This window comes from Arachis stenosperma, chromosome 1, assembly GCF_014773155.1.
Source record: "Arachis stenosperma cultivar V10309 chromosome 1, arast.V10309.gnm1.PFL2, whole genome shotgun sequence".
Lineage (NCBI taxonomy): Eukaryota > Viridiplantae > Streptophyta > Magnoliopsida > Fabales > Fabaceae > Arachis > Arachis stenosperma.
Genome location: NC_080377.1, coordinates 5,248,793 through 5,262,818, shown reverse-complemented (window position 1 = coordinate 5,262,818; position 14,026 = coordinate 5,248,793). Strand labels below are relative to the sequence as shown.

The 14,026-nt window shown below is 33.4% G+C and overlaps 1 protein-coding gene across 1 annotated transcript; it reads left to right on the top strand.

The window, feature by feature from the left end:
• Nucleotides 1-8,098: 8,098 nt before the first annotated feature.
• On the top strand, nt 8,099-10,964 carry LOC130935711 (1-aminocyclopropane-1-carboxylate oxidase homolog 4-like). Its single transcript, XM_057865589.1, has 2 exons — nt 8,099-9,474; nt 10,584-10,964. The coding sequence occupies exons 1-2, from the start codon at nt 8,536-8,538 to the stop codon at nt 10,830-10,832; spliced, it is 1,188 nt and encodes a 395-aa protein (XP_057721572.1). The 5' UTR covers nt 8,099-8,535; the 3' UTR covers nt 10,833-10,964.
• Nucleotides 10,965-14,026: the final 3,062 nt, after the last annotated feature.

Genomic DNA, 14,026 nt, shown 5'->3' with positions numbered 1-14,026 from the left:
CTAATGGTCAATAGATAGCATGCATTTAATTGTTTCATGTCTAGCTCTTTTCATTTCGTTACATCTTTATAGTTCAAATACCATAAGTTCTATATTATAATAATGAAAATTGAAATTACGCTCAAACCATACCATCTACTTAATCATTGCAATTACTCATGGTATATCCTTACCTACAAATACAATAACACATTTAACAATCAAATGAAATCATAGAACTTTGCAACTCGGTAAACCCCGAATACGTAACTAACAAACATTCAAGTTATACCAATCAAATTATAGCTAATTAATAATAATAAAAAAAACAAACACCAAAAGCCTCCGTAGAAGTTCATAGTCAACTACTATCAAAAGCAAAATGCACTAATCAAACCTATTCGCATAAACCGAACATGCAACATCAGTTTTCCTTCACCGCCTATGCCATCCCAAATATTGTCTTTTCTTTCTTCCTTCAAAAGCATTGCATTGGTAACCTTTTTTAGCTCATCATCATTATTTCTAGTCTTCGCATGTTTTAACTCCCGTGTCCGACCAATTCTTAGGAATCTTGCACCCATTACCCGCAAACCCAAAATACAAAATCATTTACAAACTGCAAATCTGAAAACCAACCACAGCAAACACATCAATATCAACTAACACTTTAAGATAGTGATCGATATTGGGATCACCGACGCCTTCCACTTGTTGAATATCCCCGGCAGATTGAGCCACTTGATTGGCAAGACTACCAAATTGATAATGCTCGCACCACAATGAATCAGAATCTTCGTCACCATAGTAGCCGTGTAGCAATTTTTGACTTTTCTGAATTGATAATGACTCCCCAACATTTTCTTCTTCAACTTTTCCTTTCATTTACATAGAGTCTAGTTTTTCATGCCCAGACATATCAACTTTTTTTTTCTTTCTTTTTAATATAATTGTTTTGGCCTTAGTACTCAGCTGCGTAACCTCCACTCCACTATCCTTTTCATGAATGGTGGTCGAGCCTTCTTTTTCAACATCCTTTTTTTTCTTCATCCAGGCCCTAAGCCCGGCTGATGTTACATTAGATGCCTTCTCACCTGCAACAAAAACAACCCACATTTCAATTAATAATATTTTAGCAGTATGTATCTTCAATATTTATTTATTCACTACCACTCTATCAGATTTAATCTTTAACATCTCAAGCACACCCAACAATTTATTTGCCGAAATATACTTAACTGAAAAATCCACAATCAAATTGTCATCTACGATCATCCACATACCTAACTCGGTTACCAACACCAATATAGCGGAAACAGTTCACACAAATTTTTATCTAAGTAAAGAGGAATTATATTCATAAAGTTGGAATTATATTCAAATTTTTTAACCAAATTTAACCATTTTTTATAATATTTTTTAACAAATTTTCAGATGACATATACATTATTTTTGCAATTTACATATTCTGGAAATGTTTGCTACTCAATTTTATTTATGCCCTATCTAGTAAAACATCACAATATTTGATAATTTTTTATTCTCAATAAATTAAAAAAATTATGATGTCTTTATAAGTAATTTGATTAGTGAAAAAATAAACATGATATAAAATATATCAATTTTGCTATTATCTATTCTTTGCTGTTATGTTTTTTTACATGATCGATCTATCTTTATATCTATCATTATCAATTATTGAAAGCTAATAAAATATATCAAAAACTGCATTAGTCATTGTTAAAATTTTGATAAAGCGTCAAATCATGGGCATGAACATCACTCACTGTAATGAAAGCATAGATGAAGATTCAAACTTGATTTTCTCACAATTAAGCACAATGAGCAAGATCCCACAACTCAATACAAATCTTTTCGAATTTTTTGGTAATATCATCTAGTGTTATATAATTCTAGTTGCATATAATACATGCTCAATTTTCATGTTTTCATCAGAAATTATATTAGTATAATTTACAAGCATTTGATAAAAAAAATGATTTTCTTATCTTTGGTACATGATCAAGAGTAAAATTATATAAGATCCAAACAATCAAATACGACTAATCTCATAATTTCAATGTGCTAGTTCAGAAACTTATCATCTATTCTATCCTTTTAGTAATAGTGAATCTTTTTATGTTCATTTTAAATTTACGTATTACTCATAAATAAGTATTTGCTTTATTCCCTATTTTTTACATTGCTTTGCTGTATTCACCACATTTATTCTTATGTCGATTCCTTTTTCTCATCTTATGTTGCTGTCAATAAAAATTTCAAGCAACTTACAATGGTAACGACACTTTCTAATTAATTTTCAGCGAAACAACTCGTATTCCTATTAACATGTTAATAAGATACACGTTTTCTTATTTTTTCTCAATTGTTTTCATTTATTATTGAAAACTTTTCTGTTTATTGTTTATATTGTTATTGTTAGTAATTATTGTTTTGTTCTTCAACTGCATTTTAATATCTCAATGCTCATATGTCTTATTCATGTTTTTTCCATTTTCTTTAGTTATCTATTTTCGGAATGACGGAGCTTAGTTTTAACTGTAGCCAATAAATTCAATATTTGCATTTATAATGTCAGCACAAATAGGGAATTCAACATCGACTGGTGAAGGTATCTGATGTCATTAATTTGAATACATCATAACTTCTTTAAGATATATATTCCACGTATCCAAATTGCTCCATTTTTACATAGTTTATCATTTTATATAATCAATCATTACAACAATCCGAGAACAAATTCATCTTTCAATCTGAGAGCAAACGCAGCCTTCAATCACTCATCAACAACTATAAGTCGTAATCATTTCCAACAAACCGAAAACTATAAGTTGGAGTCATTTCATACAATTTGACCCTTATAAGTCGGAATCACTTCAAACAGACCAATAATTATAAGTCGAAATCAGTCCAAGCATACCGACACCTATAAGTCGGTGCCAGTCTAACAAACAATCTCGTTCAACAATATACTGGTATAAGCAACACCTTTCCCAATGACAATCGTGCCCAACTTTATTTTCAAGATTATCAAGTTGATCTTGGGGGACTGATCCTCATATCTCTTAATTATAACACAACCACATATCTTCTATATCCTACCAAGTTATAACTTAATTTTTATAAAAGCTCAACCTGCTTCTCTTAAAAATAAATAGGTCAAGCTTGGGGGCTATAATCCGGTCACTATAACTCGGCAACTACAAGCTATAATTCGGCCGTTATAATTTGGTCAATTCCGTATTACTCGGTAATTGCCACTTGTTATTTGGAGAGCAAGTCTTGATCCATTACCTATAACTCGGCCAATGAAACCTATACCTTGGCCTAAAATTTACCTATAAATTGGAATTTGAATAAAATAAATAAAACGTCCCTATTTCAGTTAGAGAGAATCTCTGCTATAATGGAACCATATGAACACGTACAGAAGTGATTACCAAAATACTAGGACCACGGAATAACCACCTATAGCATAATAACTCTATAAATACAAAACTCTAAGCACATAAAAGGTACGCTATTCACTTTGAATACCATCTCTATTATCTAGTACTCACTCTAACTTGAGCGTCGGAGTGCTTTTTGCAGTACTCCTCCCCTTAGTGCTCATCTTGGCCGACGTATAGATCAACTATCATCCCGGAAGGAAGGCTCTATAGCTCGGCCATTTTACTTGGACCAAAACAACATTGAAAGAGATACATTACTCTTAATGTTAATTATATTGCATGTATAAGTGTCTGAGTTATGTTTTAAAACAGATTGTTTGTTATTGTTTTGGACTTAAAATTGGTTCACAACATCTCCTATTTTCAGGATAATATTGGCCAACTTTTATATCTTGTATGACATCATTCGACAATTTTTACATCTTGCATGTGTTATTACACAAAACCCATACAACATCAACCACAATGATATCATACAAGCATTCTAAACACAAAAAGGGATAATGTCATTGCATTGAATTTTTATATCATACATAGAACAATATACAACTCATATCATTACTAGATACACATTATAAACAAAACTAAGCATCACAAGCAAAGAAATAGTCAAAATCCACACCTTAAGTCTCGCAACTTCAACTTCAATCTTTCTTCTCTACGTGAGCATATTGACCTCGGGATTAGCCTCGTAAGCATTTTAACGTGTCTTTCTTTTAGATAAATTTATTTTAAAAGCTTTCTATTGTCTTTCAATTTTGGCTACCCACAACAAATAGTTGCAGTTTAACGTCTACCAAAGACCAAAAAAAAAGGAAACTTTAGAGACATATTCACTTGCAATAGAATAAAGTGTACAAGAATTTATCTACAATTGAGGACAGTAGATAAATCACCTCTTAAAATTCATTCGAGATTCTAAATTGCAGCAGCACCACATCTAAGATCCAATGCACAAAAGCATCTCTCATCGAATATCTTATCTTGCTTTTTCTTTAAAATTGAACTCTCAGATCTACTCTAACTCCCATTTGGAATTGGGATAAACAGTCTTCGTCTTGGCATTTGATTGTGTGCGTAGAATTTTTAAAGTTGAGATTTCTAATTAGAACGAATTTTTGGGGAATGTTATAAAATTTAAAAATTGCATTTTAGAGTGGCTTATAATGGTCACACAGCTACACATGCCATACACATAATGATTACATTTGTCACATAATGTCTTAACGTGTCACGTAAAAAGGATTATTAATGGAATTAATGCCAGTCTAACTATTGAGTAATTTTGACACACTAAATCCATCATTATTAATAGATATAATTTCAATTTTTTTCATAAAGTTATCGACATCTTCATTTTTCAGACATAAATATTAGTTTACTCTTACTTAAAAAACTTAATTCAAATTAGTTTATACTCAAATACTTCGGTCAATGACACTATATCTCGGAATCAAAATTTAAATATTAAAAACTTCCTAAAGAAGAAATCGTTACAAAGCACTTGTATTGCATCCGTGTATATCTCGGCCATACAAACAATCAGTTCGAATAACTAACAAGTGGACCACAACCAAATCAGAAAGATCCAGTATAATTCAGTTCTCATCTTGCTATAATAAATAGGGCCATCATAGATATAGAGAGCATCGGATACAAAAGCTAACAAAAAATAACATAATGTTCCACATCCATATAAAAAACCTATCCAAGTCATCCAAGCACTTTTTTGTTAACGCGTCTCCCACCTCTCCCCAAGTTACGTGAAATACACGCGCGCCCCCCTCTTCCTCCTATCAACGTAACAGATTTACGTAAACCTCTTCTTTAACGTAAACATTCTTCTTCTTCTCTTCTTCAACATTAATGATTTGCATTGTAATTTTTGGATCTGCAATCTCTGATGTTCGTCATTCTTCTCTTCTGCTCGTTGTTTTTTTCTGCTGCTTGTCCTTCTTCATCCTATTCTTCTTTGTTTTCTTCTTCGATTTTGTGGATTTATCTTCTTTATTTTCAAATTTCAATATTTTATCAAAACAATGAATGATCAACTTCAAATCAGTTGAATGAGAGTGTTTTGGATTATTCTTCTGAAACAAATCAAGCAGACAAGGTTTGGATTTTTTTTAATCGAATTGAATGAAATGCAATTGTTAAATTGAATTGAATTGAATGTACGCATGTGTTCTAAATTGAATTGATAATCTCTCAATTGTAGACACAGGTGTTTTGAATTTATATAATGGATAATATTTTGTTCATTTAGTACTATACAATTGTTTCACCATAATAACATGTTCGATTTATTTTGCAGAAAGTTATTTGAATTTGATTTTATATAATGTATAATGTTCCGTCATTTAGTACTATACAATTATTTCACCTTAATAACGTGTTCGGTTCATTATGCAGAAAGCTGTTTGAATTTGATTTTATATAATGGATAATGTTTCATTCATTTAGTACTATACAATTGTTTTACCATAATAACGTGTTTGGTTCATTATGCAGAAAGTTGTTTGAATTTAATTTTATATAATAGATAATGTTCCATTCATTTAGTACTATATAATTGTTTTACTATAATGATGTGTTCGGTTCATTATGCAGAAAACTGTTTGAATTTGAATTTATATAATGGATAATGTTTCATTTATTTAGTACTATACAATTGTTTTACCATAATAACATGTTCGGTTCATTCTGCAGACCAGGTGTGTTGTGGATAAACAATTTGTCCCAAATATCAGGATGAATTTCAAGACACTAGAAGAAGGCGGAAAGTTCTACAAAAATTATTCCAAAGAGTTTAGGAGTTTTTGAAACTAAATACTGATAGCAATATTTTTTAAAATTATCTCTCTGCTATATTGATATATGCACTTTTTCGGTTCACCTTGTGTATTAATTTCGGTTCATTTATTTTTTTAAGGCTCTTAATATTTGATAAATACTCCGATTCCATTCACGGTCAACCTGGAACAAAATAGCAATCAGACAGTTCCAACAGATATATATCTCAGACCAACAGGACAAGGACTAATCCATCTTGAATCAGATATATACATTTAATATTTACATTACTATTCACATATATACATTGTTTGGTTTTTTAAACAAGTTAAACAAAATAGTGTTAATTAGAACCAGTCAAACAAAGTATATCCTATTTACTATCTATATCCCCAGATGTGAATTTATAATAAGGGTTGGATAGGGCAACTGATATTTTTGGGAGTCTTATTTTTTCAGATGCCCAAATCACTTGGTCTCTTATTTTGTTCAGTTTGTGCAACAGAATATTTGGACCATATTCGAGCCTGAAGGCAAAAATATTTGGTCAATACTTCACTCAATACACCGACAAGTACAATCATACATATTTTATTCAAGTGAATCAAAATGGCCAACCCAACTAAACCAAACACCATTCATGTGCTGAATAAAGTGATAAACATTCAATCATCAAGAAAAATTTTTCTGCATGCAAAAGAATTCAACTAAACACATAACAATCAGGTAAATCAAATGACAAACACCAGTAAACCGAATACCAATCATGTGCTGAATAAAACGTGATAAACATTCAGTCATCAAGTAAATCATTTCTGCATGCAAAAGTACTCAACTAAACACACTAATAATCAAATGAATTAAAATAACCAGCTCCATTGAACTAAATTTCATTGATGTTCTGAATAAAACTTGATAAACATTCAATCAGCAAGAAAAACATTTCTGCATGCAAAAGAATTCAACTGAACGCACTAACAATCAGGTGAATCAAATGACAAACACCTGTGAACCGAACACCAATCATGTGCTAAATATAACGTGATAAACATTCAATCATCAAATAAATCATTTATGCATGCAAGAGAACTCAACTGAACGCACTAACAACTAAGTGAATCAAATAACAAACACCAGTGAACCAAACACCAATTATGTGCTGAATAAAACGTAATAAATATTCAATCATCAAGTAAATTATTTCTGCATGCAAAAGGACTCAACTAAACACACTAACAATCAAATGAATGAAAATAAGGAACTCCACTGAACATAAAGAAAATAAGAACACATTTCCATGCCTATGCCCTAGTTATGCCAAAAAAATAGAATCAAATTAAATCTACTAAACGAAGTAACTCAATTCAGTAAACCTAAAATACAATTAAGAGAAATGCGAGATTACAAGATTTTATATGAACAGTAGTTTTTATCATACCTTTCGCAGTCTCTGTTCTTGTTTTCGTTCGTTTTTTCTTCTTCCTTTCGAAATCTTCTTACAATTCTTTTCCAGTAGCGGTTTTCGTAGAGAACACGAGTGAAGTTTGAGAAATTTTAAGAGAAATTCGAAGTTCTCCAGTAGCGGTTTCAATATTGAAAAAGAAACATTGTTTCATATTCAAAACGCAAATGAATATGTTAACGTTTCGGTGCTTTGAATACGTGTATACACACTCATTTAATGGTATTAGATTTTTTTGATATTAGGTCAGCTTAAATAGACTTAGATGAAAAATTATACAATATGTAGCATGACTAAAAAAAATAATAATTTTTAGTATATTCTTAAAAATTGATATCTGATTGAGCGTGGAGTCAGAACTCTAAGGAGCAAAGAGATAGTCACTCGAGCTCCGGGGGCTGAAGGTTACACCCAGTGTCGTTGAACTATTCCTCGAAGTGAAGTTCTAGACAGGAACACAAATCAAATTACTCAAGTCTCAAACCCAATAGGTTCAGATTTCCCGCAAACAAGCTTGTCTGATTACGCACGCAAGATGCGCCGCGAACATTCGGAATGGCTACCTGACACGGTGGGAGGAGACAGAGAAGAGGGAAAAAAGAAAACTCCTAAACCTATCAAACTAAGTTTGTTTACTATGAATAGAACCATATCCATATGACCATATGGTCCAATATTCTGTAGGGACAAGTTCGACCCACATCCATCTGTATTTCAACTTACACATCACTTGCGTGTCGGTGTTGCTCACTCTGACTGACTTCACTGCACGCAAACCCATCACATGTAACTTCTCTTCCCTTCTTCTCTCTACATATAGTGCAAAAAATGTTCAATCTCACATCACCTCTCAAGTCTCAACCACTCTTGTTCCCATTGACCTCCAAATCCACCATCATCATGACGTCGTCCAATCCTTCTCCGCCTCCGATCACCGTTTTCGCCTCCACCACTCCGGATTACGACCGTGCCAAAGCCGTCAAACATTTCGACGAAACCAAGCACGGAGTCAAGGGCCTCGTCGACTCCGGCATCCAAAAACTCCCACCGTTCTTCGTTCACCCGCCCGAAACCCTATCGGACCTCAAACCCCGACCCGGTTCCGAATCAGAGGTCCCCACGGTGGACTTCTCCGCCGTGGAAACCTCCCGCGCCGCCATAGTGGACCAAATCCGGCGCGCCGCGAGCACAATCGGGTTCTTCCAGGTGATCAATCACGGCATCCCGCCGGAGCTTCTCGAGCGAACCGTCGCCGCCATGAAAAAGTTCCACGAGCAACCAGCGGAGGAGAGGGCGCGGGTGTACCGTAGGGAAATGGGGACGGGTGTATCGTACATATCGAACGTGGACCTGTATAACTCGAAGGCTGCCAGCTGGCGTGACACACTGCAGATTAGGATGGGGCCAATCGCAGCGGATCCAGAGGAGATTCCTGAGGTGTGTAGGGAAGAGGTGAGGGCGTGGGATAAGGAGGCGGTTAGAGTTGGGGAGTTAGTTATTGGTTTGTTGAGTGAGGGGTTGGGATTGGGTGCGGAGAAGTTACCGGAGATGGGTTTGGTTCAAGGGAGAGTGATGGTTGGTCATTATTACCCTCCTTGTCCTGAGCCTGATCTGACGGTGGGACTCACTTCTCATGCAGACCCAGGGGCTCTTACTGTGGTCTTGCAGGACCACGTTGGTGGGTTGCAGGTTAGAAGCAAAGATGGCTGGGTTGATGTGAAGCCTGTTCCGGGAGCTTTGGTTTTCAATATTGGAGATTTGCTTCAGGTTAGAACTCCAATACCCTCTGTTTCTCTTTTTCAAACAAATAATGCCATCCTTCTAAAGAAATTTATTTTGGTTCTTTTCTGAAAACCAGATTGAATTGAGTATATTTGCATGGGAAAATACCGGAAACTAACTTTTAGGGCTTCAATATTAGCTGACTTATATTTTATTTTTTAAGTTTAGAGTTTCTGATTTAAGATCTTATTAAGTATTTATGATTTAGGTTGTAAAATTTAAAATAAATAAATCATTTAAAAAAAATGACTTGGCTAAACAAAATTCACTATCTAACATTACTTATTCTCTTCTTAATCATAGCAAATACATTAGGCTTAGATACATATAGGTTGAAAATTTGTTAAAGGCAGGGCTAGACATAAAAAATTTCAAATGCCTTATAGTCCATGGAAGTTCTGTTTTCCGTATAAGGACCTAGAACTTTGATGCGGACAAAAATGTGATAGTTGTGATATATTTATGCTGCATTTGGAGGTGAGATTGAGACTCTGAGAGACAGAGACCAGAATTCAGTTTTTGTATTGTTTTGATGTAAAATGTATTGGAGTGGGTTATGTTTCAATGTGTTTGGTTTAAGATAAATATAGTCATTAAAGAATAAATTTGAAATTTGAAAAGTTAAATGAGAGTAATTTTAGAAAAAAAATATTATAAAAGTTTCTGTTTCTATCTCTAAGGCTATGTTTATTTCATGGGACTAGAATTGAGATGGTGGGATTGGAATTGAGTATTGTGTTTAGGGATAGAGATTAGAACTAAAATTTCAATTTCGAGACACAAAATTTCAGTCAATACCTCCACAAAGTAGAGACAGTGAGACACAGCCTTAATGTTTTTATTAGTTAAGCAATATTACTTCAAAAAATAGCCAAAAATAATACTTTTTGAAAATCTTCTCATCAGGCCACTTGCACAATATTTAGATTCTCTGATAACAAAGTTAAATGGACTATCGGATTAGCCAATGGACTGATGTTGTAAAATTTGATCACATATTTTTGCGTTCATTTTGAAATATCTCAATGCTCTTCAATTCTTGCATTCCTTGTTACCTGGATTTCTAATCTAATATCCATTACTTTGGCTCTCAGATAATTTCTAACGAGGAATATAAGAGTGCTGATCATCGGGTATTAGCAAATTGCTCAAAAGATCCTCGAGTGTCAATTGCTATTTTCTTCAATCCGGGTGAGAGGGAGAAAACCTTTGGACCTTTGCCGGAGCTAACATCAGCAGAGAAACCACCTCTTTATAGAAACTTCACGTTCAGTGAATTTATGACAAGGTTCTTCAAGAAAGAGTTGGACGGTAAATCATTGACAAATTTCTTCAGGCAGTGATGTAGATAGCACTTGTATATATAGATTATAAGAATACTATTGTCTTCATATTTCACCAGTGTATTAATAGTCACGTGTTTCTTATTCACTACTTTTTATAAATTGTGTGAATGAAGACAAGAAACTTCACAAGAGGGTGGTCCTAACACAACTTCGAATATAGTTGTTTGGCCTTAGCCTGTGTAACTTGATACTGAAGAAGGACTACTCATAAAATTAAATTGAAGTTTTGATGGGGAGGTCTTTTTTTATCTATATATACTCTCATGCATACACAACATAAAAAATTAAAGGGAGCTGCTGTGGTGCTGAAAGAAAGATCCTTCCCCAGCTGCGAAGAGTGCATGTCACTTGGTGGAGGTAACATGATAAAGAAATAAACAATAAACAAAAAGATAAGGATTTAAATTGAATAAAAAGATAAATTAAAATTGAAAATAGAAATAAAAAAGATAGATTGAAATTGAATACAAAAGAGAATCATTTTACTTTTTACCTAATTTTTTGACGTAACAAGAAAGGGACTCCTCAACCTAACTTGTCAACGCCATAATTTAGGAATTGGATATAATTTGGGAATTGAATCGAATGGACTCTTTAACCTTCTACTCAATTCCCCGATACAACAAGAGAGGGACTCTTCAACCTCAATTGTCCGGTTTCATCACGAAACCAAAAAAGGTTTTCAAACTTCTAAATCATTCTATACTACGACTACCCTAGTTTATGACTTATGAGGTATTTATAACCTCTTATTAGGTTAAAATATAAAAAACCTAAGCTCATAAATATAAGGTCCAATCTAGTAATTAAATAAACAAAATCAAAATACATCAAATTAAATTAAAATATTCTAAAAATGTAAACTAATATCTTTTAAATAATACTTGAACTCTTCACATCTCGAACATTTGAAGTACGTATCATAACACGTGTCTTGTTGTAGTGTTAATTATGTTTGTAGGTGCTGCAGTTGGAGACTTGGAGGCAGGTAGTTCAGTCGAGGGTCTCACGGTTCAGAAAGATTGTGTGAGACTCCTTTATTAACATGCAGATTAAGAAATAATAGAGTTTGGTTTAGGAAAATAAATAAAATTTAATAATAATGTAATTTTTTTGTTTCGATATTTGGACTGGATGGATGTAAAAACATTGAACTGGCATCGTCTCTTCAAGGTCTCTGTCTGTCCCCGTCCAAACTTACTTTGTTGTCTTTCTCGCCGTGGTTTCCATTCTCCTGTCTTTCTACTAATATCCTTCCTCCGTGGCCACCGGTAACATCTCTATCTTTAAGATATTTTTCGCTGTTTAACTCTGAGCTGCTGAGATGGGTTTAAGTTTGAAATGTTGGGTTTAATTTGAATTGCTGGGTTAATAATACTGATTGTATTGATGTTTGCTTATTTTGAGTTGGTGATGTTCTGATTCGTGATGATTAGTGCCTTTGTTTAGCTGAAAAGTTGATTGTGATCATTTTTAACAAGTAGATCGTATTAATGTTGATAAGATATTACTTGTGTTAATTAAAATGTAATGATTATCCTAATTATTAATGTAAAATGTAGAATCCAATGCGAGCATAGCATGAACAATAATAGCTTGTCAGATCCCTTTTCCTGTTTGACTTGCGAAAACCTGACAGTTTGGTTTATTGTGCCCTGTAATTAAATTTAGTTTTGTTATTCCAACAGGTAGGTAAAAAATTTTAGTAAAAAAATAACAAATACAAGTATAATAATTGCTTTAGAAAACCAAGACTCGATGCATTGGATATGATCTTGAATTACATATGGGCATATGGCAGTGACTCTAAACAAGGGGGCTAGTGATTGTCCGGGGGGGGGGGGGAGCGAGAGTGATGATTATGAGGAGTTGAGCCATCAGGATTTTAGCGGTGACGTGGCCGATGATGTATGTGGGGGTTGGAAGACGTTTCTGGACTGAGTGTGGACGGCATGTTGGAGAAGGTTTGGGATAACATTGACACTGTGTATGAGTTATCTGAAAATCCTATTGTAAGCTTTCTGAAAATTTAACTTGATAATCGCCGCTTTCATCTTTTTCTGCTTCAACCACTGATCGTCTCACACGCAATAAAAGTTCTATCATGTATTTTTCTCTTCTGTACAAACACACTCAGTGTCTCCCCTACTAATTCTGACATTATTAACCTCATTCTTCTTACCAGTATCTTTGATATTACTTTATACACGCATCCAACCACGCTAATCAGCCAAAGGTCTTTGATCTCTTTGGCTCCCTACAAATTTTGGAGCAAATACCACCCATGTTACAGTTGAATCTGTTAGTATTCTAACAGTCTGGAAAAAACTCATCACAGCTGCAGTGAACTCCTAACCAATCTCTTTCCAACACTTTTTGATGAAATTTAAATTATATCCATCAATATCTGAAGTCTTTGTTGACCCACACTCCCATACTACATTTTTAATTTCGTCAACAGATGGCAGTACCTTTACCACTGCAAAATTATCTTCATCAATTATGACTTGTTTAATAGTTCGGCCAAATAACACAATTGAATTGAGGAATATTCATTTGATGATTCAGAAGAACTTGATCTCCCACTAAAAATTATGGGCAAATCTCTTTTGTTATTCTTTAAAAGTGAATATATAAAAAGTAAAAAGAACATGATCGTCTTTCATGATTACCTCCATAAAAATTAGTGTATTTTAATGAATTATTTGGACGAGGATTTTGAATAAGACATATCTTTTTTTACATAATTGAATCAAATGTTAAGGAAAAGTTTAGGGCTACCAATTTTAATAAATTTTAGCTAGTATATAACCAGTAAAATAAAAATGAGTAATTTTACAAAATCACAAAAGTTAATAACTACTTAATAACTATAAATTACAAAAGTTACTGACCCTAACAAAGTGTTAGATGCTAATGCACATAGTCAGAGACAAGCTTCTTCTATATTAAACGGGACAATTCCTCTTCCAAACTAAAAACCAATTCATTTATTTAAAAAATTTGTAAGATAACTGTAAATTACATCTAAAATAATAATGAATAAATATTGTCATATCCCCTCTCCCAATTAAAATTCTTTTTTTGCATAAAATTTCTTAATTTTTTTGGTCGGTGGATTGGACAACCCCAATCCTAGGTACACAATACACACCCACACACTCCTCATATACTTACCAATTTTTCTTTTC

Bases quoted from the DNA above. Each gene is read 5' to 3' on its own strand.
- LOC130935711 (XM_057865589.1), top strand. From the start codon at position 8,536: ATGTTCAATCTCACATCACCTCTCAAGTCTCAACCACTCTTGTTCCCA. The intron at 9,475-10,583 runs GTTAGAACTCCA...TTTGGCTCTCAG, and splicing joins ATATTGGAGATTTGCTTCAG to ATAATTTCTAACGAGGAATA.